The following is a 24639-nucleotide window of genomic DNA, read 5'->3' on the forward strand; positions in this document are numbered from 1 at the left end:
CCAGAGGAGGGCGCGAACCCGAGGCCTGGCCCAGTGCCCTGGAGCAAAGTTCCCCGGAGTTGAGGGGCCAGTATAAATTATCAACCGAAAACCCGTAGGGGAGAAAGGGGGATCGGCCGGCCTTGATCTTTTCTCTGTGCAAATATTCCTCTTCCTCCGCGGCGCCTCCTCCCCTTCTGAGAACCGCTGGCTACAGATCGGCACCTGCCGCCCTGCGGGGGAGCAGGAGCTGGGGTGGGGACTGTGAGGGGAGTGTTGCCTGCCCCCAACCGCAGCCGCCCAGCTGCGACCCCATTGGCTGGAGGCGGAGTAACCTTGGCCCACAAGCTCTGGCCCCTGGCCCAGGTCATGTTGCAACCCGATCGGCCAGGGCGCCGGACCCGTGTGGAAAGTTCAAATTCCCGTCCCTTCTCCCTCCCTCCCCAAATGTCACGCGACTGCCTGGGACAGGGCATCTAAGGTCCTGGTACACCGGATGCCGGCACTCCTCCTCCTAAGGGTCTCCCATTTCCCACCCAACCCCAACTTTGGCTGCTCATTATATACTACACATCACTCTATTTGGGAGGGGGCCTCACTTCCAACCCTGACGATGGGTGACCAAACAGGAGAGGTTCTGGGGAGCTGGCAAGGTAAGGGGCAGAGCGCACCCCCAAAATTGCCCCCCCCCCAGAGGCTGACTCAAGGCTGATGTAACCCCAGTCAGAGATAGCTGGGGTAGAGAGGACTGTGTTTTCTTCCCAAATACCCAAATATTAATAGTAAATCTCTGGCTGGGCACAGTGGCTCCTGCCTGTAAGCCCAGCACTTTAGGAGGCCAAGGTTCTCATCCAAGGATTGCTTGAGCCCAGGAGTTGGAGACCAGCCTGGGCAACATACTGAGAACCTGTCTCTACCAAAAAAAAAAAAAATTTTTTTTTTTTTTGAGACAGAGTTTTGCTCTTGTTGCCCAGGCTGGAGTGCAGTGGTGCCATCTCAGCTCACTGCAACCTCTGCCTTCCAGGTTCAAGAGAATCTCCTGCCTCAGCCTCCTGAGTAGCTGGGATTACAGGCACCCACTACCTCCAGCTAATTTTTTGTATTTTTAGTAGAGACGAGATTTCACCATGTTGGCCAGGCTGGTCTCAAACTCCTGACCTCAGGTGATCCACCCGCCTCGGCCTCCCAAAGTGCTGGGATTACAGGCATGAGCCAACATGCCTGGCCAAAAAAAATTTTCTTTAATCAGCCAGGTGTGATGGCACATTCCTAGTACCAGCTACTGGGGAGTCTGAGGTGGGAGGATCACTTCAGCCCAGGAGTTTGAGGCTCCAGTAAGACATGATGGTGCCACTGCACTCCACCCTGGGTGATAGAGTGAGACCTTGTCGGAAGGAAGGGAGGGAGGGAGGGAGATGGGGGTAGGAAGGAAGGAAGGGAGGGAGGGAGATGGAAGGAGGGAGGGAGATAAAGGAGGGAGGGAGATGGAGAGAGGGAGATGGAGGGAGATGGAGAGAGGGAGATGGAGGGAGGGAGGGAGATAGAGGGAAATGGAGGGAGGGAGATGGAGGGAGATGGAGGGAGGGAGAGGGAAGGAGATGGAGGGAGGGAGGAAGGGAGAGAGGGAAGAAGGAAGGGAGGGAGGGAGGGAGGGAGATGGAGGGAGGGAGGGAGCTGGAGAAAGATGGAGGGAGGGAGGGAGATGGACGGAGGGAGGGAGATGGAGGGAGATGGAGGGTTGGCTCGGTACCAGGAGAGCTTCTAGATTTCCCCATTTGGTAGCGGAAAAGCCCTGAGGCTTGAACTGGGACAGTGTTTTCATCCTCAAAGACCCCCAGTTCCAGGGGTCCCCTGGAGGGGAGCAGATTACAGGGGCTGAGTGTCCCAGGGGAGTGACTGTATGGGAAGAGACAGTAAGGCAGAGAGTTCAGAAGGTGGTGGGAAGAACAGCCAGCTTGACCAGGGACCCACCTGAATCAGGGACCAGCCTGACCCAGAGACCAGCCTGCAGAGGCCTGGCAAGGTTTCACCCTCTGCAGGTTAGCGTGGGCAGAGGGAGGATCGAGGAGGCCGTGTTCCATGGCTCCGTGGGTGGAAGCCCCAGGGAGGTAGTTTCTGGAAGCTTCAAGGAAGCACTTGTTCATGGTCAGAGCTGGCTAGCTTTAGGAAGAGTGGCCTTGAGGGTGCAGGGGAGCAAACAGGACCTGGTTAGGGGGCAATCTAAAAGGAATTCCTGAAAGGTGGGAGGTGGGCAGCTGAACTTGGGGTTTTCTCCACCCCCTCTCTAAGTCTCAGAGTTTTCTTCTCATTCTTCTCATTTATTTATTTATTTATTTATTTTTGGAGACAGAGTCTCACTCTGTTGCCCAGGCTGGAGTGCGCTGGCATGATCTCAGCTCACTGTAATCTCCGTCTCCTGAGTTCAAGCAATTCTCATGTCTCAGCCTCCAGAGTAGCTGAGATAACAGGTATGTGCTACCATCCCCAGCTAATTTTTAATTTTCAGTAGAGACGAGGTTTCACCATGTTGGCCAGGCTGGTCTCGAACCACTGACCTCAAGTGATCTGCCCACCTCAGCCTCCCAAAGTGCTGGGATTACAGGTATGAGCCATCGTGTCCTGCCTTTTTCTTTCTTTTCTTTTTTTTTTTTTTTCTGAGACGGAGTCTCACTCTGTCGCCCAGGCTGGAGTGCAGTGGCGCAATCTCAGCTCACTGCAACCTCCACCCAACGGGTTCAAGCAATTCTCTGCCTCAGCCTCCTGAGTAGCTGGGATTACAGGCACCTGCCACCACGTCCGGCTTTTTTTTTTTTTTTTTTTTTCAGTACAGATGGAGTTTCACCATGTTGGCCAGGCTGGTCTTGAACTCCTGACCTTGTGATCCACCCGTCTCGGCCTCCCAAAGTGGTGGGATTACAGGTGTGAGCTACTGGGCCCAGCTCTTTTCTTCTTTTAATAGTTTTTGTTGTTATTGTTGTTTTTTGTTTGTTGTTGAGACAGAGTCTCGCTGTGACACTCAGGCTGGAGTACAATGGCATGATCTCGGCTCACTGCAACATCCGCCTCCTGGGTTCAAGCGATTCTCCTGCCTCAGCCTCCCGAGTGGTTGGGATTACAGGCACCCACCACCATGCCCGGCTAATTTTTGTATTTTTAGTAGAGACGGGGTTTCTCGATGTTAGCCAGGCTGGTCTTGAACTCCTGACCTCAGGTGATTTGCCTGCCTTGGCCTCCCAAAGTGCTGGGATTATAGACGTGAGCCACCGCGCCTGGCCCTATTAATAGTTTTAAATAGAGATAAGGTCTCACTGTATTGCCCAGCTGGTCTTGAACTCCTGGGTTCAAGCGATCCTCTCCCCTCAGCCTCCCAAAGTGCTTAGGTTACAGGCCCACCACTGCTCCTCATCAGACTTTTCTATTGGTCATAACAAGCTTTTGTTTTGTTTTGTTTTGTTTGTTTGTTTGTTTTTTGAGATGGAGTCTCACTCTGTCGCCCAGGCTGGAGTGCAGTGGCGTGATCTTGGCTCACTGCAAGCTCTGCCTCCCGGGTTCACACCATTCTCCTGCCTAAGCCTCCCGAGTAGCTGGGACCACAGGCACCTGCCACCACGCCCAGCTAATTTTTTGTATTTTTAGTAGAGAAGGGGTTTCACTGCGTTAGCCAGGATGGTCTCGATCTCCTGACCTCGTGATCCACCCACCTCGGCCTCCCAAAGTGCTGGGATTACAGGCTTAAGCCACTGCGCCCAACCAGAATTTGTTTGTTTTTTATGAGTCGGGTTCCCACTCTGTTGCCCAGGCTGGAGTGCAGTGGCGTGATCACAGCTCACTTCAGCCTTGAACTCCTGGGCTCAAGCGATCTTCCCACTGCAGCCTCCTGAGTAGCTGAGACTAGAGGTTTGCACCACCATGCCCAGCTAACTTTTTTTTTTTTTTTTTGAGACGGAGTCGCTTTCTGTCGCCCAGAGATTGTGCAGTGGCACAATCTCGGCTCACTGCAAACTCCGCCTCCTGGGTTAACGCCATTCTCCTGGCTTAGCCTCCCAAGTAGCTGGGACTACAGACGCCTGCCACCACGTCCGGCTAATTTTTGTATTTTTAGTAGAGACAGGGTTTCACGTTGTTAGCCAGGCTGATCTCGAACTCCTGACCTCAGGTGATCCACCCACCTCGGCCTCCCAAAGTGCTGGGATTACAGGCATGAGCCACTGTGCCTGGCCCCAGCTAACTTTTTAACTGTAGAAACAGGGTCGCACTATGTTGCCCATGCTGATCTCAAACTCCTGGCCTCCTATAGTCCTCCTGCCTCGGCCTTCCAAAGTGCTGGGATTACAGGTGTAAGCCATCCCCAGCCAGTCATAAAAAGTTCTTGAACCCTAGCGTTACGCTCTTCCTCCAGGCTGAGTCTCTTCTCTCACAGCCCCAAATCCTTTTCTTCCTCCTGGGCTTGGATATTGTCACTGTCACATCTGCTCTAACCCTGCCTGGGCCATGAACGTCATAACCTTAGCATGGAAGCGGGAGAGAAGGCAGGCAGGTCAAGGGTGCGACACGGGGTGATCAGAATGGGCTGGGAGGTTGCTGGGATACAGACAGGGACAACAGACTCAGGAGTCCCCCACCAGATGCCACAGAAGAAGCTGGCCCAGGAGGTAGCAGAGTCTCCCCCCACCCCCACCTCCATGTCTCCCTACCAAACAGATGGTGTTTATCTAATTCTCAGAGGGAGGGGCCCAGCCAGTGGCCCAGAGAGCTGGGCTGTGTATCTTATTTGGGTAATGAGGCCTGTTGTCCCTGGTGGGGAGGGGGCAGTCCCCCACCCCCACCCCAAAGCAAACACAGGAACTTGGAGACCAGGGAGGAGAGAGGGCCCAATGACCAATGCACTCAAGTTGGGAGAGGCTGCGGAGTCAGACTGGCACCCACCCACATTTCACCCCCAGAATGTAGGAAAGACCCCTGGAGGAAGCAGGTATGGTTTTCTGAAAGACTAAGCCTTGGGGGCCAGGTGCGGTGGCTCACGCCTGTCATCCCAGCACTTTGGGAGGCCAAGGTGGGTGGATCACTTGAGGTCAGGAGTTCGAGACCAGCCTGGCCAACATGATGAAGCCCCGTCTCTACTAAAAATACAAAAGTGAGCTGGGTGTCATGGCATATGCCTGTAATCCCAGCTACTCAGGAGGCTGAGGCACGAGAATCATTTGAACCTAGGAGACGGAAGTTGCAGTGAGCCAAGATCATGCCACTGCACTCCAACCTGGGTGGCAGAATGAGGCTCCATCTCAAAAAAATTAAAAAATGGCTAAGACTTGGGGCCTCAGCCTTCCCATCTGAGATCTGAGTAAGGGATGCAAAAGGCGGGCTAGAGGGGACTGGTACACAACCCTGGCTTGTGGATGGAGAGGAGAGAGGGAGGGAGAGACTAGCAGGGGGTCTAAGACCCTGAACGTCTTGGCCTCCTGGGTGAGCTTCCTGGAGGCAGAAGACTTGGCCTGTGCCTAGCAGGGCCCTCACCAGTGTAAGCTCTTCCATCCAGTGGATTTTTTTTTCCTTCAAGACAGGATCTTGCTCTGTTGCCCAGGCTGGAGTGCAGTGGCATGATCATAGCTCACTGTAGCCTCAAACTCCTGGGCTGAAGAAATCCTCTGACCTCTGCCTCCCTAGTAGCTAGGACTATAGGTGCATGCCACCACACCCGGCTAATTTTAAAATTATTTTGTAGAGACAGGGTCTTGCTATGTTGCCCAGGCTGGTCTCAAACTCCTTGGCTCAAGCGATCCTCCCGCCTTGGCCTCCCAAAGTGTTGGGATTACAGCCGTGAGCTACCGCGCCCAGCCCATCCTGTGGATTTGATGGACAGCTAGGGTTAGAGTGAGGATGCTCTGTCTCCATGAATACCATTTGCTCATCCTAGCGGCCTTCCTTTGGGATCTGTTGGTTCATTGTCTTCTGTGCAGCCCTGAGAAGAGCACACCTTCTCACTGAGTCCAGGTTGCCACCCTGGGATTCTGGGCATGGCAGACACCAAAAGGACTGTACCATGAAGGCAGTGACTGCCACTCTCTATAAAGAGGCACCCTCGGCCGGGCATGGTGGCTCACATCTGTAATCCCAGCACTTTGGGAGGCCAAGGTGGGCAGATCACTTGAGGTCAGGAGTTTGAGACCAGCCTGGGCAACATGGTGAAATCCCGTCTTTACTAAAAATACCAAAAAAATTAGCTGAATGTGGTGGCGCACAACTGTAATCCCAGCTACTCGGGAGGCCGAGGCACGAGAATTGTTTGAATCCAAGAGATGGAGGTTGTGGTGAGCTGAGATCCCACCACTGCACTCCAGCCTGGATGACAGACTGAGACTCCGTCTCAAAACCAAAAGCAAACCAAAACAAACCAAACCAAACCAAAACAAAACACAGAGGCTCCCTCTCTACCAGGCAAACCATGGCCATCCCCTTTGCCTCTCCTGGGCCTAAGGAGGCCTGAGTGACCTCGGACCTGCCCCTTTCCTCCCTGACTCTCAGGAAGGTCTTTTTTTTTTTTTTTTGAGACAGAGTTTCACTCTTGTTGCCCAGGCTGGAGTACAACGGCGTGATCTCAGCTCACTGCAACCTCCGCCTCCCAGGCTCAAGCAATTCTCCTGCTTCAGCCTCCTGAGTAGCTGGGATTACAGGTGTGCGCCACCACAGCCAGCTAATTTTATATTTTTAGTAGAGACAGGGCTTCACTATGTTGGACTAGGCTGGTCTTGAACTCCTGACCTCAGGCCATCCACCCGCCTTGGCCCCGCAAAGTTCTGGGATGACAGGCGTGAGCTACTGCACCCAGCCCAGGAAGGTCATTTCTTATTCTCTTAAATGAGAAATGGGCCTGAGCACTGTCCCCAGCCAGCCTCCAAGACACACCTGTGAGGCCACTGGACATTGTTGTTTCCAGGGCCGAGCTGATCCACAGGTTTCAGCGTGGCTTTTGTTCTGTAGTAGACTGACAAACAGGTCTCCCCAGGGAACACAGGGGCCGCTGGTGGGAGTCTGGAAGGGGATTTTGAAGGTCTGACTCTCTGGATAGGAATTTCAGGCAGGTTGGGTTGGGGGGCCAGATTTGGAGGGGCCCCTCAAATGCCAACCATAGATGGATGCCTAGTGCATGGGGAATATGGGGACCAGCCTCTGTGGCAGCACTGCATCTCCCTAACCCTACTCCTCTCCCCTTTGACAGTGGCAAGCTGGTGTCTCCCAAGTGGAAGAATTTCAAAGGCCTCAAGCTGCTCTGCAGAGACAAGATCCGCCTGAACAACGCCATCTGGAGGGCCTGGTATATCCAGTGTGAGTGGCTACCACCAGCCTCCCAAGCCAGGAGGGACCGCCCCCTCCAACCCTCCTGCCAGAGGGTTCTACATGGTGGCTGCCCAGGAAAATCCCCAGGGTCCTCAAGGCCAGCACTAGCAGAGTTCTGCCAACCTTTTTTTTTTTTTTTTTTTTTTTTTTTGAGACACAGTCTTGCTCTGTTGCCCAAGCTGGAGTGCAGTGGTGCCACCTCGGCTCACTGCAACTTCCGCCTCCCAGGTTCAAGCCATTCTCCTGCCTCAGCCTCCCAAGTAGCTGGGACTGCAGGCACCCACCACCATGCCCAGCTAATTTTTGTATTTTTAGTAGAGACGGTTTCACCATGTTGGCCAGGCTGGTCTCGAACTCCTGACCTCAAGTGATCTGCCCACCTTGGCCTCCCAAAGTGCTGGGATTACAGGCGTAAGCCACCACGCCCGACCCTGACAGCCTTTTAGGGGGAGACCAGGCCCCCAGCACCAGGACTCCTGAATAGCTCCTGACCTCCAGGGGGTCTCGGGGAATATGTCCCAAAGGGTGCTTTCCACTGTGAAGCTGGGCACAGCAGAGGTCACCCCTCAGTAGCACTAGGGTAGGCTGAGATTTGAGGTACAGTTCAAAGCCCATTTTGCATCCCATTAGCATAGTTGGGTGCCTTGAATGCGAGGGTAAAAAGGGCCATTATACACTAGCGGGGCCAACTGCATCACTTTGTAAATGGAGAAACTGAGGATCCCACATGGGTCTCCACCAGCCTTTCATTGAAGTCCTTCCTGAATATCCAGTAGGTGCCCACCATGGCCAATTGGGCAGAGGGGATCCAGAGAGGCCATGCCATCTCGTGGAAGGAACTCTGGACTTAGAGTTGCCCAGAGCTAGTTCCTCCACCCTGTCTCTGCCCCTTGCTGGCTGTGTGACTTCTGGCTAGTTGCCTAGCCTCTCTGAACTTGTTTCCTTATCTATAAAAACGAGGCCACGGTGGCTCACGCCTGTAATCCCAGCACTTTGGGAGGCCAAGGCGGGCAGATCACAAGGTCAGGAGATCAAGACCATCCTGCCTAACGCAGTGAAAGCCGGTGTCTACTAAAAATACAAAAAATTAGCTGGGCGTGGTGGCGGGTGCCTGTAGTCCCAGCTACTCGGCAGGCTGAGGAAGGAGAATGGCGTGAACCTGGGAGGCGGAGCTTGCAGTGAGCCGAGATCGCGCCGCTGCACTCCAGCCTGGGCGACAGGGCGAGACTCCGTCTCAAAAAAAAAAAAAAAAAAAAAAGGGCAAAACAAAAAACGAGGCCAATAGTCCTAACTTTCATGGTTGGTGTGGAGATAACAGGTATTCCAGGGTGTTGCCACTAAGTTGGTATCCAATACATGATGTATCCTTAAGGAGGTCACATTCTCATTCATTTGGGAACACCCCACTCCCCATGGCAGGGCAGCAGAGGCAGAGAGGACTTGGATCCGCCAGCCCTGTGTTGGGACCTCATTCAGGTCAGGTTCTGCTGCAGGATCAAAGGCTGCACTGAGCTGGGAATGCAAAGCCCAGGAGAGACCACACGCAGTATTCTCTGTCCTCGCCCCGCTGGATTTCATCCAAGCAGGGAGAGGGTGTGTTTTCTGGTTTCCATTTATCTACATGCCAGGCACTTTCGTAAATCACCTTATTTAAGGCTTCCTAGCAACCCTGGGAGATAGGTTTTATTACCGCCATGTTATGGATGAGCAACTGAGGCTCAGAAGGCAAGTGACATATTCAGGTTCACAGAGCGTAAAAGAAGCAGAGCTGGAGCTGGCTGGAAGTCCACAGTTCCCCAACTCGAAATTATTGGGGGGGGGGGGTTGTTTGGTTTTGTTTTGTTTTTTAATACGAAGTTTCACTCATGTTGCCCATGCTGGAGTGCAGTGGCGTGATCTTGGCTCACTGTAACCTCCGTCTCCCTGGTTTAAGAGATTCTCCTGCCTCAGCCTCCTGCACCTCTCCTGGGGCAAGAAGAACTTTCCACTTTGTGTTGTCTCGTGTTGTTTATTTACTTCCCTTATCTCTCCCACTAAGCTGTGGGCACCAAGTAGCTGGGATTACAGGCGCCCGCCAAATTTTGTATTTTTAGTGGAGACAGGGTTTCACCATGTTGTCCAGGCTGGTCTCGAACTCCTGACCTCAGATGATCTGCCCGCCTCAGCCTCCCAAAGAGCTGGGATTATAGGCGTGAGCCACCACACCCAGCCTGCAGAAGAAATTTCTGATGGCAGCTGAGGCATGATGTCACCTGGGGTCCTCACCCAGACACACTGATCTCCAGCTATTGCACAAGTTGCTGGAAGGACCCCAGGTTCGGAATCAGACAGAGTGAGGTTTCAGTCCAGCCCTAGCATGTCCTAACCATGTGGGCTTGGGAAATTCTCTAGCCTCCTGGAGTCGAAGCTTGCTATTTGTGAAAATGGGAATGACAGGTCCTATTTGTTTTTTCTTGGTTTTCTTTTTTTTGAAACAGTCTTGCTCTGTCACCCATGCTGGAGTGCAATGGCACGATCTCGGCTCACTGCAACCTTCACCTCCCAGTTCAAGCAATTATTGTGCCTCAGCCTCCCGAGTAACTGGGACTACAGGCGCATGCCACCATGCCTGGCTAATTTTTGTATTTTTAGTAGAGACGGGGTTTCACCATGTTGCCCAGGCTGGTCTTGAACTCCTGGCCACAAGTGATCTGCCCACCTCGGCCTCCCAAAGTGCTGGGATTACAGGCATGAGCCACCGCGCCCGGCCAATAGGTCCTATTTCTGAGGTTCACTGAGTTTTCAGTGAGATCATCTGTATCTCACTGTCATAGTCATAGCAGCACGTGACACACATACAACAAATGTCAAGACCCCTCCTCCTCCCTAAACGCCAAAGGTTTGAAGGTGGGCTTCACGGGAGCGGGGAGGAGAAGGGCTTACTTGGCTTGACGCCACTAATGTCGCGCCTTAGGGCTCAAGCAGGAAGGGCTCTGCCACCCCCTGCAGGCTCCTATCCTCTAAGATTCTTCCTTTCCTGATCCAACAGTCATACTCCCACACTCTGAAATCGTCTTGGTTTCCTGGGAGCTCCCTGGCACTTTGCACTGCTCCTGGGGCAAGAAGGACTTTCCACTTTGCATTGTCTCGGGTTGTTTGTTTACTTTCCTTATCTCTCCCGCTAAGCTGTGGGCACCCTGCCTGATTCATCCATGTGTCCTGTCCCAGTATCTGTCTCAGCATAGGTGCAAAGGGTTCGGTGGCTGAGTGAAGGGAAGAACTTATCAGTGTTAAACAAAGCCTGCCCCAGCCCCCAGGAAGCCACATGGTTACAGCCTTTCCATGAGAAACAGTCCAGAGGATGGGATCTCTGGGCTGGGGAGGGGGGCTTCACTTGGCCCTGACTTTCTGAGAGCCCTGGACAAACTTTTTTTTTTTTTTTTTTTTGAGATGGGGGTCTCACTCTGTTGCTCAGGCTGGAGTGCAATGGTGTGCTCTCGACTCACTGCAGCCTCCTCCTCCGGGGTTCAAGCGATTCTCCTGCCTCACCCTCCTGAGTAGCTGGGACTACAGGTGCGCACCACTACGCCCGGCTAATTTTTTGTATTTTCGGTAGAGACAGGGTTTCTCCATGTTGGTCAGGCTGGTCTCGAACTCCCGACCTCAGGTGATTCGCCCACCTCGGCCTCCCAAAGTGCTGGGATTACAGGCGTGAGCCACCGCGCCTGGCCTAACAAACTTAATTTTATTCTATTTTTTGAGACAGGGTCTCACTTCATCACCCAGGCTGGAGTGCAGTGGAGCCAACATAGCTCACTGCGGCTTCCAATTCCTGGGCTCAAGCAATTCCCCCACCTTGGCCTCCCTAGTAGCTGGGACTACAGGCATGCGCCCCCACACCCAGCTATTTTTTATTTTTAATTTTTTGTAGGGGCAGGGTCTCACTAGGTTGCTCAGGCTGGTCTCAAACTCCTGGCCTCAAGCAATCCTCTCAGTTCAGCTTCCCAAAATGTTGGGGCTACAGGCGTGAGCCACCACACCGTACCAGGACAAACTTCATCTTTGCTGGTGTTCATTTCCTCATCTGGAAAGCCAGGGGCAGACACACTTTGAGACCCTCCTTCCTTATCTAGCCCCCTGGGAGTCTATGCACCCAAGGACCCAGCCGTTTGTTTTCTGTCCAATCTGGGCTCAGAAACCAGGACAAAACCCCTCCTTCAATCCTATCAGTGTCCATTTTGGAGAATGCTTTATTTTATTTTATTTTTTTTTTTTTGAGACAGTCTCACTCTGTCACCCAGGCTGGGGTGCAGTGGTGCAATCTCGGCTCACTGCAACCTCTGCCTCCCAGGTTCAAGCAATTCTCATGCCTCAGCCTCCCAAGTAGCTGAGATTACAGGCATGCACCACCACGCCTGGCTGATTTCTGTATTTTTAGTAGAGATGGGGTCTCACTATGTTGCCCATGCTGGTCTTGAATTCCTAGATTCAAGTGATACGCCGGCCTTAGCCTCCCAAAGTGCTGAGATTACAGGCGTGAGCCACCGTGCCCAGCAGATTTTGGAGAATGTTCTTTAGGACAGAACTTTGTAAATGATGCTAAAAAGCCCTAGTAAATTTCATGTTCCAGTGGTCCCCCTTCCTCTGTGTCCTCGTTTGTCCCAGAGGAAGTTGGCTGGGGCAGGAAGGATCAGCAGTTGTTCTCTTTGTCAGAGCAGCCAGGAAAAGTCTCAGGTTGCCTCTAAGTAGACCAGCTGTGTGTCAAGCTCTGTGCCAAAGGCAGGAGCTGCTTTTACTCCCTGCAGCAAGGCGAGCATGTAAAGACCTGACAGGCCAGGGTGGAGGGGAGGTGGGCAGCGCTGTGGGCTTTGGGAGGCAGGAAGGCTTCCTGGAGGAGGCGCTATCCTGAATTGTGGGCAGAGGAGGGAAGGTAAGAGGGGCTTCCCTGTTAGAATAAGACCAGAAGGGCCGGATGTGGTGGTTCATGCCTGTAATCCCAGCACTTTAGGAGGCCGAGGCGAGCAGATCACTTGAGGTCAGGAGTTCGAGACCAGCCTTGCCAACATGGAGAAACCCCGTCTCTACTAAAAATACAAAAATTAGTGGGGCGTGGTGGCGCTCACCTGTAATCCCAGCTACTAGGCAGGCTGAGGCAGGAGAATTGTTTGAACCCAGAAGACAAAGGTTGTGGTGAGCCAAGATCAGGCCACTGCACTCCAGCCTGGGTGACAGAGTGAGACTTCATCTTAAAAAAAAAAGAAAAAGAAAAAGGTGGGCTGTGTGGCTTCAAGGTGAGGTGTATAAAGGAGACAGTGAGGCTGGGCACAGTGACTCATGCCTGTAATTCCAGCATTTTGGGAGGCCGAGGGAGGTGGATCGCCTGAGCTCAGGAGTTCGAGACCAGCCTGGGCAACATGGCGAAACCCCGTCTCTACCAAAAATACAAAAAACCAGCTGGGCATGGTAGCACATGCCTATAGTCCCAGCTACTCGGGAGGCTAAGGTGGGAGGATCGCTTGAGCCTGGGAGGTACAGGCTGCAGTGAGCCAAGGCCATAGCACTGTACCACTGCTCTCCAACTTGGGTGACAAGAGTGAGACCCTGTCTCAAAAAAAGGAGATGAGATGCTGAGAGAAGCAAGTGGTGGCCCAGTCATGAGGAGGGGGAGGGGTTTGGAAGCCAAGCCAAGGAGTGTGGACTTTGTCCCAGAGGTAGTAGGGAGCCATGGAGGGTTCCAGACCTGAACTGCACTTTAGAAAGAATTGTCCTGGCTGCAACTGGAAGATGAGCTTAGAGTGTGAAGCTGGAGTCAGGGAGGTCCCTGTGAGAAATGACACCAGGCCAAGGGGTGACACAGTGAGAGAGGATGGAGGGGAGGGGACAGCGGGAGAAATGTCACAGATCCTATGAGATTGAGATTTTTTTCTCAATTAGACCCGGAATATAACAGTCAGACCTGGAATGCTGGGAGTCAGTGGGGTTTTTGTGGCAAGTTTTGGGACATCCTAGGGAGGGTCCCCAGGCAGCTGGATATGAGGCTAGAGCAGGAAAGGGCCAGAGTGAGAGAGGCTGCAGGGTGGGCATTGCAAAGGAGTCAGTGAAAAGTGGTCAGGGGCTGGGAGCGGTGGCTCACGCCTGCAATCCCAGCACTTTGGGAGGCTGAGGCAGTCAGATCGCTTGAGCCCAGGAGTTTGACAACAGCCTGGGCAACATGGTGAAACCATGTTGAATTTTTTTTTAAAAATTCACAAATTAGCTGGGTGCAGTGGTATACACCTGTAGTCCCAGCTACTCTGGAGGCTAAGGTAGGAGGATCACTTGCACCCAGGAGGCGGAGATCGAAGTAACCAAGATCCCTGCCACTGCACTCCAGCCTGGGCAACAGATTGAGACCTTGTCTCAAACACACACACACACACACACACACACACACACACACACACACACTCCAGCCTGGGCAACAGATTGAGTCCTTGTCTCAAACACACACACACCAGCCTGGGCAACAGATTCAGTCCTTGTTTCAAGCATACACACACACACACACACACACACACACACACACACACACACAAAGTGGCCAGGGCCCGGTGAGGTGGCTGACACCTGTAATACCAGTGCTTTGGGAGCCTGAGTTGGGGGATCATTTGAGGTCAGGAGTTTGAGACCAGCCTGACCAATATGGTGAAACCACGTCTCTATTGAAAATACAAAAAATTAGCTGGGCGTGGTAACGCGTGCCTGTAATTCCAGCTACTTGGGAGGCTGAGGCAGGAGAATCGCTTGAACCCGGGAGGTGGAGGTTGCAGTGAGCTGGGATCGTGGCACTGCACTCTAGCCTGGGCAACAAGAGTGAAACGCCATCTCAAAAAAAAAAAAAAAAAAAGTGGCCAGGGAAGCTAGGAGATAAAGAAAAGCCTCGTGAGCCCAGGAATTTGAGGCCAGTCCTCAAAGCAACATAGCGGGGCCCTGTCTCTACCAAAAAATTAAAAATAACAGTAATAAAAAGGAAGAGGCCAGGCACAGTGGCTCACGCCTGTAATCCCAACACCTTGGGAGGCCAAGACGAGAGGATTCCTTGAGCTCAGGAGTTCAAGACCAGCCTGGGCAACACAGGGAGACCCTGTCTCTACAAAAAATTTAAAAATTAGCCAGACATGGTGGCGTACGCCAGAGGCTGAGGCGGGAGGATCGCTTGAGCCCAGGAGGTCAAGGCTTCAGTGAGCTATGATTGCGCCACTGCACTCTGGCCTGGGCAACAGAGCAAGAACCTGTTTCAAAACAACAACAAAAACAAAAAAGAGCCTGGAGTGTGTGTTGGGGCCAAGGGCAAGAGCCTGGGGAGAGGTCAGAATTGGAGACTGGGAGGGGAGGTGGAGGCCTGGAAGAGGACACAGGTTGGTGGTCAGAAGTGAACCCAGGGTGGTTCTCTGCAATGAAAGTGGGTAGTGCCTAGCCTTCTGAGGCAGAGGACTGAAGACTCTAGGCCCCTGGCCTGCCAGTCTAACCAGGACTTTCTTTTTTTCTTTTTCTTTTTTTTCTTTGAGATGGATTCTCGCTCTGTCACCAGGCTGGAATGCAGTGGCGTGATCTCACTGCAACCTCCACCTCCCAGGTTCAAGCGATTCTCCTGCCTCAGCCTCCCAAGGAGCTGGGACTATAGGCATGTGCCGCCATGCTCGGCTAATTTTTGTATTTTTAGTGGAGACGGGGTTTCACCATGTTGGCAGGCTGGTCTTGATCTCCTGGCCTTGTTATTCACCCACCTAGGCCTCCCAAAGTGCTGGGATTACAGGCGTGAGCCACCGCACCCGGCCCTAACCAGGACTTTCTGGAGGCAGCTCACTCTCTGTGGCCTATGGCCCCACAATCCATTCAGCAGTCTTTGCAAGTGTACCTATGGGGCTCCAGAGGAACCCAGAGAAGGTGTGGGAGGTTGGATTCACAGTGCCCTGTAGAGGAAGATCAGGCTGGGTGCGGTGGCTCAAGCCTGTAATCCCAGCACTTTTGAAGCCCGAGGCAGGTGGATCACCTGAGGTCAGCAGTTCGAGACCAGCCTGGCCAACATGGTGAAACCCCGTCTCTACTAAAAACACAAAAATTAGCTGGGCCTGGTGGTGGGCGCCTGTAATCCCAGCTACTCAGGAGGCTGAGGCAGGAGAATCGCTTGAACCCAGGAGGTGGAGGTTGCAATGAGCCGAGATCACGCCATTGCACTCCAGCCTGGGCAACAAGAGTGAAACTCTATCTCCAAAAAAAAAAAAAAGGAAGATCTAGGAGGCTAGAGCATCATCCGAGAAGACTTCCTGGAGGAGGCAGCATGGGCACTTAATCTGAACGTCAAAGGCCAAGCAGGATTTCGCAGGGTGTCACCTGAGTCCCAGTCCCCTGGGGTGAGGTGGGGGATGAGGAAGCTGGGTGCCCCTGACCTGGCCCCCTTCTCTCAGATGTGGAGCGGAGGAAGAGCCCCGTGTGTGGCTTCGTGACCCCCCTGCAGGGGCCTGAGGCTGATGCGCACCGGAAGCCGGAGGTAGCTGGGTTCTGGACCGCCTGCCCACCTGCCCACCTGCCCACCCACCAAGACCAGCCCCTGCCTCCTGTAGCCTTGCGCTGAGCAGACAGGGATGGGGTGAGGGGTGGGAGATGGGTGTGCGGTGCTCCCCTCTCTACTGATCCCCCTCCCCCGGCCCCTACCCCAGGCCGTGGTCCTGGAGGGGAACTACTGGAAGCGGCGCATCGAGGTGGTGATGCGGGAATACCACAAGTGGCGCATCTACTACAAGAAGCGGGTCAGTGGGGGAGGGCCAGGGAGGCCCCAGAGCTTTCCTCCTGCGGCTGCCGGCTACCGCCCGCCTCGGAAGATCCCTGGAAAGGGGATCCTGACCCCCGAGCTTGCGCCCTTCGGGCCCTCCATTCAGTCCCGGGCCGACAGCGCCACCGTGTGGCCATAGCGTCTCCTAGCGGCCTCCTTACCTAGGGGTCGGGTGAGCTCCTGATGGGAGATGGGGGATCTCATCGCTTGTGAGTAGAGGAGACTTTGGGGGGAAAGTGATGGAGGATGGGGCAAGGGATCCGGTGTCCAACTCTGTGTGTCCCTGCAGCTCCGTAAGCCCAGCAGGGAAGAGGACCTCCTGGCCCCTAAGCAGGTGGGTGCTCCGTAAGTCCAGCAGGCAAGGGCATCTCTTTGCCCCCCAAGTAGGTGGGAGGCAGAGTTGACAGTTTCCGCCTCAGTGGGCAAGACAGTAGCTGGGCATGAGGGTGGGATGTGGGATGTAACTGCCATCCTGTGGTTCATTTGTTGAGCTCTTCTCTTCTTGGGGGGTGAGGGTGAGGTGGTGAGAAGACCCCAGGTCATTGAGCAAGTGGTGGGAGGCATGGGAGAACAGAGGGACCAGGCCGGGCGCAGTGGCTCACGCCTGTCATCCCAGCACTTCGGGAGGCCGAGGCGGGTGGGTCATCTGAGGTCAGGAGTTCGAGACCAGCCTGGCCAACATGGTGAAACCCCGTCTCTACTAAAAATACAAAAATTAGCCGGGCATAGTGGCGCATGCCTGCAATCCCAGCTACTCAGGAGGCTGAGACAGGAGAATCGCTTGAACCTGGGAGGTGGAGGTTGCAGTGAGCTGAGATTGCGCCACTGCACTCCAGCCTGGGCAACAGAGTGAGACTCCGTCTCAAAAAAAGAAAAAGAAAAACAAAACAAACAAAAAAAAAAAACAGAGGGACCAAAGAACTGGGGTCCCAGACAGGAAAAAATCTAAAGAGCAGGAAGGGGACCCCTATATCTGCATCCTGGTCTATCTCCTGGGGGAAGTTCTTAGAGGCCAATGGAGTGATCTTGGCCTTTCAAGCAGCAAGCTAGGTCCACTAGGGAAAGGTGACAGAGGTGTGAACAGACAGACCCTCTGTCCTGCTGACCACTTGACCCTGGAGAGGGGTGATATGGAAGATCGGGGCAGTGGGAGCTCTCTAGCGGCTGCTGACGGCTCTGTCTCCCTAGGCGGAAGGCAGGTGGCCGCCGCCGGAGCAATGGTGCAAACAGCTCTTCTCCAGTGTGGTCCCCGTGCTGCTAGGGGACCCAGAGGAGGAGCCGGGTGGGCGGCAGCTCCTGGACCTCAATTGCTTTTTGTCCGACATCTCGGACACTCTCTTCACCATGACTCAGTCCGGCCCTTCGCCCCTGCAGCTGCCGCCTGAGGATGGTGAGGGTCTGAGAAAGGGCAGGGGAGAGGGGTGAAGGCCTGTGAGATTCCAGGAGGCCAAGGGAGGGATGGCTGGGGATGGGGGTGGGGACCCTGCTCCTCCCTGCCTGCTGCTGCTGATGTCGCCACTGCTGCCTCCAGCCTACGTCGGCAATGCTGACATGATCCAGCCGGACCTGACGCCACTGCAACCAAGCCTGGATGACTTCATGGACATCTCAGGTGGGGCGAGCCCCTCCCCAGGTCGGGTGGACGGGCAGGGTCCGTGTGAGGAAGGCCGATGAGCCCATCCCAGGCCCCTCTGGGAGGGCTGATAGTCTGGGTGGTTTCTTTTTTTCTGTATTTTTATTTATTTTTTTTGAGATGGCATCTCACTCTGTCACCAAGGTTGCAGTGCAGTGGTGCCAACCTCTGCCCTCCAGACTCAAGTGATCCTCCCGCCTCAGCCTCCTGAGTAGCTGGGACTACAGGTGTGCACAACCAAACCCGGCTAATTTTTTTTGTATTTTTGGTAGAGATGGGTTTCACCATGTTGCCCAGACTGGTCCCAAACTCCTGAGCTCAAGCCATCCTCTTGCCTTGGCCTCCCAAAGTGCTGGGATTACAGGCATGAGGCACCATGCCTGGCAGGTCTGGGTGGTTTCTGAGGGTTCTTCCTGGTCTCCTTTTGTCCAGCTGGTGTGGCCTCCAATGGGCGTAGGGCCCAAGAGAGTACCTGGCCAGGGAACCAGGGGCTCCCAAGAAAGCAGTGAAGGCTGGGACCCTCTCAGGGGAGAGAAGAACTTTGAATTATTTGGGTCTATTTATTTTTCACACAATGCATTTTAAAACTATTTGCTAGGCTGGGCATGGTGGCTCACGCCTGTAATCCCAGCACTTTTGGGAGGCCGAGTCGGGCAGATCACCTGACGTCAGGAGTTCGAGACCAACCTGACCAATATGGTGAAACCCCATCTCTACTAGAAGTACCAAAATTAGCCGGGCGTGGTGGCAGGTACCTGTGATCCCAGCTACTCAGGAGGCTGAGGTGGGAGAATTGCTTGAACCTGAGAGGCAGAGGTTGCAGTGAGCCGAGATCGCGCCACTGCACTCCAGCCTGGGTGACAGAGCAAGACTCTGTCTCAAAAAAATTAAAATAAAAAATAAAACTATTTACTAGAGGACATTTCAAACATGCACACACTAGTAGAGAAAGAGTAGCTCAGCAAAAACCTCCCAAGTCACCATCACTGATGTCACCGACTTATCAACTCTTGGCCAGTCTTTTATCCAGAGAACATTCCTTCTCTTCTGTTATGTTTCTATTTTATTTTATTTTATTTTAATTTATTTTTGAGACAGGGTCTCATTCTGTTGCCCAGGCTGGAGTACAGTGGCACAATCACAGCTCACTGCAGCCTCAACCTCCCAGGCTCAAGTGATCCTCCCACCTCAACCTCCCGAGTAGCTGGGACCACAGGCACGCACCATTATGCCTGGCTAATTTTTTTTATTTTTTGAAGAGACAGGGCCTCCCTGTATTGCCCAGGCTGGTCTAGAACTCCTGAGCTCAAGAGATCCTCCCACCTCAGCCTCCCAAAGTGCTGGGATTACAGGTGTGTGCCACCGTGCCCAGTGCGTTATTTTAAAGAAAATCCCAGGCATGCATCATATCTTGTAAAGTTTTTTTTTTTTTTTTTTTTTTGAGACGGAGTCTCACTCTGTCGCCCAGGTTGGAATGCAGTGACTCCATCTCAGCTCACTGCAGCTTCCGCCTCCCAGGTTCAAGCGATTCTTGTGCCTCAGCTTCCTGAGTAGCTGGGATTACAGGCATGTGCCACCACACCCAGCTAATTTTTGTATTTTTAGTAGAGACAGGGTTTTGCCATGTTGGCCAGGCTGGTTTTGAACTCCTGACCTCAAGCGATCCTCCCACCTCGGACTCCCAAAGTGCTGGGATTACGGGTGTGAGCTACCGCGTCTGGCCTAAAGCAATTTTTGTAAGTCATGAGTGTCCCTGCCTCCCTCTCCTGACCACAGGGCCACCAAGTTACTGATTCCTCAGTGTCCTCCCAGAGATGCTCCTGTCAGTAGAAGCACATGTGGACAAATGTCTCTGTTTTCACAACTGACTTTCCAAGTGGCCTTCCTCACTTCGCTGTAGGTCTTGCAAGTTATTCCCAACAGCCACACATTTAGGGACCCCCGGAGCTATGTGCGGGCCAGGTAGATATCCAGGCTCAGCCCATCTCATCGAAGCCCCTGGGGACAGAAAGAGGGTCCCTGGGATAAAGCTTAGTCTTAGTGACCTCCTAATTCCTTCCCCACAGGGTCCTGGGCCTGTCAATCAAGAGGTGGAGGCCTATGGGGCGGGAACTAGGGAATGAGGAACCACCCCCACCCCTGTTCCAGTCCCGGGAGGGGGTGGGCGCTGCCCGGGGGCAGAAGTGTGCATGGCAGTGCCCTGGGAGCAGGCCAGCCTGGGAGGGCAGCGGCCCTGTCTGGGCACACAGCGCCCGGCCACAGGTAGGAGCCCAGCCACCCCCACCTGGGGTCTGGGCAAGACCAGCAGGGACTGGGGCTAGGAGGCGATGTCTGGCAAGCCCGGGTGGCTGCTGGCGCATGGGGGAAAATGTGTGGGCCACACAGAGGAGGTGGCTCGTGTGGCCCTCTCTTATCAAACATTCCGTGTACCCAGAGGGCAAAGCGCACTGGTACCACCAAGATGGCAGCTCTCGTTGCCCCCAAGAGCCTCCCACTGGGAAGGTCTGGCTGGAAACCCAGGGAGGGGACCAGAACTCTATGGAGGCAGTAGGCTTAGTGAGGGGTGCTCAGGGAGGCAGCCAGAGGCAGAGGAGCTCAGGGAGGGGATGACAGGTCAGGTCCGTGGAGGGGACAGAGGCTAGGGAGGGACTTGGGCCCGGTGAGCAGCTCAGGCTGGGAAGCAACTTCTCTCAAGGCAGGGTGGGGACAGGCCTGGGCAACGATGGTAAGCGGGTGGCTGGTGACTCAGGGATGAGAGGGCCTTGCGGCCCCATGACCCCTGCCCGGGACCCAGGGAGTGGGCAGCAGCTGTGAGCAGGGAGGAGCCCTAGGCCCTCAGTGGCCTGGGGCCAGGCACAGCATGAGGCTGATTCTAGAGCCAGGGCCTCGGGGACCTAGTGACAGGAACTGTGGACCCTGGGAGATGGGGGAGCAGCAGTGACCACTCGCCATCTCCCACCTGGTCCCCCTTTTTTTGAGACGGAATCTTGCTCTGTTGCCCAGGCTGGAGTGCAGTGGCATCATCTTGGCTCACAGCAACCCCCACCTCCCGGGTTCAAGCAATTCTCCTGTCTCAGCCTCCAGAGTAGCTGGGACTACAGGCACCCGCCACCACGCCTGACTAATTTTTGTTTTTTGTTTTTTTTTAGTAGAAACGGGGTTTCCCCTCATTGGCCAGGCTGGTCTCGAACTCCTGACCTCAGGTGATCCGTCCACCTCAGCCTCTCAAAGTGCTGGGATTACAGGCGTGAGCCACTGCGCCTGGCCTGGTCCCCCTTTTAAAGAAAGGCAGCAGGGGGGCCTGTAATCCCAGCTACTCAGGAGGCTGAGGCAAGGAGAATTGTTTGAACCTGGGAGGCTGCAGTGAGCCGAGATCGTGCCACTGTACCCCAGCCTGGGCTACAGAGCGAGACTCCATCTCAAAAAAAAAAAAAGAAAGAAAGAGAGAGAGAAAGAGAGAGAGAGAGATGAAAGAAAGAGAGAGAGGGAAAGGAAGGAAGGAAGGAAGGAAGGAAGGAAGGAAGGAAGGCAAGCAGGCAGGCAGGCAGGCAGGCAGGCAGGCAGGCAGGCGGACAGCAAGAAGACACCGTTTCGCCATGGGGTTAGACACGCGGACAGGCACAGAGCAGACGCACGTGCACCATGCTATCATGGCAGGACAGGTTCACATGGCCTCAGACGGAGCGACAGACACCCAGAGGGTAGGCAGAGGCTGCGTGCAGACCCCATGCTGAGACTCCAGGGTTCAGCGACTGTAACACACAGGCTCTGCACCCTCCTGCAAAGCAGAGCCACTGACGACACACAGGGCCGGGCGCAGTGACTCACTCCTGTCATCCCAGCACTTTAGGAGGCCAAAGCAGGAGGATCACTTGAGCTCAGGAGTTTGAGACCAGCCCGGGCAACATGGCAAAACCCCATTTTTGCTAAAAAATACAAAAATTAGCTGAGTGTGGTGGTGCATGCCTGTAATCCCAGCTACTCGGGAAGCCGAGGCATGAGAATCGTTTGAACCCAGGAGGTGGAGGTTGCAGTGAGTCGAGATGGTGCCACCGCATTCCAACCTGGGTGACAGCAAGGCACGGCGGCTGACTTCCTCCCCTCGCCCTGCACCCCTTTCCCACCCTGGCATTCTCTCTGGGCACCTCCTTTCTGTACCAGCAGATCAGGGAAAGGGAGCCACCAGGGGATGGGAAGGGGGACTTCCTGAGCTAAGCCTGGTGCTGAGCAGGGGAGGGGACTGCTTCCTGGGGTTCCTGTTCACACCCACAGTCCCCTGCTGTCTCCCACGCAAGCTCATTATAATCCCAGCACTTTAGGAGGCTGAGGCAGGAGGATGGCTTGAGGCCAGAAGTTTGAGACCAGCCTGGGCAACACAGCACGATTCTATCTCTGGGGGATGGGGTTGGGGGTGAAGACACACACACACACACACACACACACACACACACACACTTGACCCCGCAGTGGGTTCTGGGTTTGGGGTGACCTTATCTAACTGACTCCTGGTCTCCTTGGAGGTGGCTCCTGGGAGGCAGACTTGAGCAGCTCTCCTGGCAGGGGGGTGGGAGGGAAAAAACAGGGAGCTGGGGCCCACCCAGGTCTGTGGGGAGTTGTCACGGTGGGGTCGGAACTGCCCAGACTAAGAGGCCTCAGGAGCTGGCACGGATCACAGGCTGGTCAGGGTCAGAGAAAGGTGCCCGGAAGGGAGCGGGTGGGCGGGCGGCGCCCAGGCCCGGGATGTGGTCAGGCCGTGGCCAGCTGCTTCCCAAAACCAGAATAGCCCAGGACTTACACAACCCGCACCCCAAACAATCCGCTACTGCCTCCCCCAGCTCTCACAGGCTTCCCAGACCCCTTGCCCCACCCCACTCAGAGCCCACCCTTAGGCCCCCCTCACCCCCACCCCACTCAGAGCCCACCCTTAGGCCCCCCTCACCCCCACCCCACTCAGAGCCCACCCTTAGGCCCCCTCTCACCCCCACCCCACTCAGAGCCCACCCTTAGGCCCCCCTCTCCCCCACCCCACTCGGAGCCCACCCTTAGGCCCCCTCTCACCCCCACCCTACTTGGAGCCCACCCTTAGCCCCTCTTGCCCCCACCCCACTTGGAGCCCAGTCTTAGGTCCCCCTTCATCCCCACCCCACTTGGAGCCCACCCGTATCCCCCTCTTGCCCACACCCCACTCAGAACCCACCCTTAGGCCGCTCTCGCCCCCACCCCACTCAGAGCCCACCCTTAGCCCCTCTTGCCCACACCCCACTTGGAGCCCAGCCTTAGGCACCCCCCTCACCCCCATCCCACTCAGAGCCCACCCATATCTCCCTCTTGCCCACACACCACTCAGAGCCCACCCTTAGGCCCCTCTCGCCCCCACCCCACTCGGAGCCCAGCCTTAGGCCCCTCTCACCCCATTACACTCTTCACCCCACTCCTAGGCTCCACCTGTTGACCTTCCAACAAACCAAGCTTGTCCTGGAGCCAGTGACCTCACGTTCCCCCTCATCTCCAACTCACCCTCTTGAACTTCTGCCACCCTGGGGCCCCTCCCATCCCAGGCCTCCTCCCCTAGCACCGCACCCCTTTTCCACCCTGGCACTCTCTCTGGGCACCCCCTTTCTGCACCTCCAGCAGATCAGGGAAGGGGAGCCACCAGGGGGTGGGGAGGGGGACTTCCTGAGCTAAGCCTGGGGCTGGGGAGGGGAGGGGGCTCCTTCCTGGGGTCCCTGTTCACACCCACAGTCCCCTGCTCTCTCCCACGCAGGCTCATTCCACCCAAGACGGTTGCTGCTTCCCCTAATCGAGACAGAAACCCTCCCAGTTTCACAATCTTCTGTGGAAGGGACCCCCACCTTCTGCCCGCCAGCCCCCATGTCCCCACCCGCCAAGGCTGGGGACAGGCCACTCTCCTCCCGGCTGTTTCCCAGCCATAGCCCTGGCCCTAACTGCTGTTGCCCTGTGTGTCTGAATTACAGATTTCTTTACCAACTCCCGCCCCCCACAGCCGCCCATGCCTTCAAACTTCCCAGAGCCCCCCAGCTTCAGCCCCATGGTTGACTCCCTCTTCAGCAGTGGGACCCTGGGCCCGGAGGTGCCCCCGGCTTCCTCGGCCATGACCCACCTCTCCGGACACAGCCGTCTGCAGGTGAGCTCACCCCACCCCATCCAGCCCTGTGTAGCTCACTTGAGAGCTGGTCCTGCCCTGTTCATGTCCAGGAGGTATCAGACACTCCCTGAGTGCCCAGTCTTCTGCTTGGAGATTGGACGGAAAGAAAGACCCCATCTCTGCCCTCTGGGAGGGACCCCGTGAAGCAGAACTGGACAAAACGGTTGTGGGAGAAAGCTAAGGGCATGGAGACCATGGAGTGGGCTCCACCAACGGCCAGTTGCTTGTGGAAGGCTTCCTGGAGAAGGGGAGTTTCTGGGCCTTAGAGAATAGGTCAGCTTTGGACAGAAGGGACTGGCTGACGTCAAGCCAGATGGGAGAACAGCAGGAACAAAAGCTTCGAGGCAGAAAGCTGAGCGTGGATGTTTAGGAAACAGTGAATCTACCATTTTGGTTCATCAATTCCCCATATGCAATTCTTTTTTTTTTTTCTTTGAGACAGAGTCTCACTCTGTCGCCTAGGCTCGAGTGCAGTGGCACGATCTCGGCTCACTGTAACCTCCGCCTCCCGTGTTCAAGCGATTTCCAGCTTATTTTTGTATTTTTAGTAGAGACAGGGTTTCGCCATGTTGCCCAGGCTGGTCTCAAACTCCTGACCTCAGTAGTCCGCCCGCCTCGGCCTCCCAAGGTGGTGGGATTACAGGTGTGAGCCACCGCACCTGGCCCCCAGGTGCAATTCAGAAGTTGCTTCCTGCTGCTTGGTTATAGGCCTTTTCCCTCCATCATCAGACTTTT

The 24639-nt window shown here is 54.9% G+C and overlaps 1 protein-coding gene across 6 annotated transcripts in view; it reads left to right on the plus strand.

The window, feature by feature from the left end:
* MLXIPL (MLX interacting protein like) overlaps positions 1-24639 on the plus strand; it is a 54207-nt gene that overhangs the window by 24007 nt on the left and 5561 nt on the right. For 3 of the 6 annotated variants that reach the window (XM_063606266.1, XM_003815573.4, XM_008968529.4), the window contains exons 2-8: positions 7196-7302; positions 15741-15823; positions 15993-16082; positions 16395-16439; positions 17294-17495; positions 17637-17717; positions 23714-23883. In XM_063606266.1, the coding sequence (XP_063462336.1) occupies positions 16041-16082; positions 16395-16439; positions 17294-17495; positions 17637-17717; positions 23714-23883 (540 nt within the window). In that variant the 5' untranslated portion in view covers positions 7196-7302; positions 15741-15823; positions 15993-16040. Of the gene's footprint in view, positions 1-4574; positions 4632-7195; positions 7303-15740; positions 15824-15992; positions 16083-16394; positions 16440-17293; positions 17496-17636; positions 17718-23713; positions 23884-24639 lie in introns of those variants that run through there. The other 3 variants (XM_055114502.2, XM_055114503.2, XM_008968530.4) reach the window with 2 other exon arrangements.

This window comes from Pan paniscus, chromosome 6 (genome assembly GCF_029289425.2).
Source record: "Pan paniscus chromosome 6, NHGRI_mPanPan1-v2.0_pri, whole genome shotgun sequence".
Taxonomy (NCBI): Eukaryota; Metazoa; Chordata; class Mammalia; order Primates; family Hominidae; genus Pan; species Pan paniscus.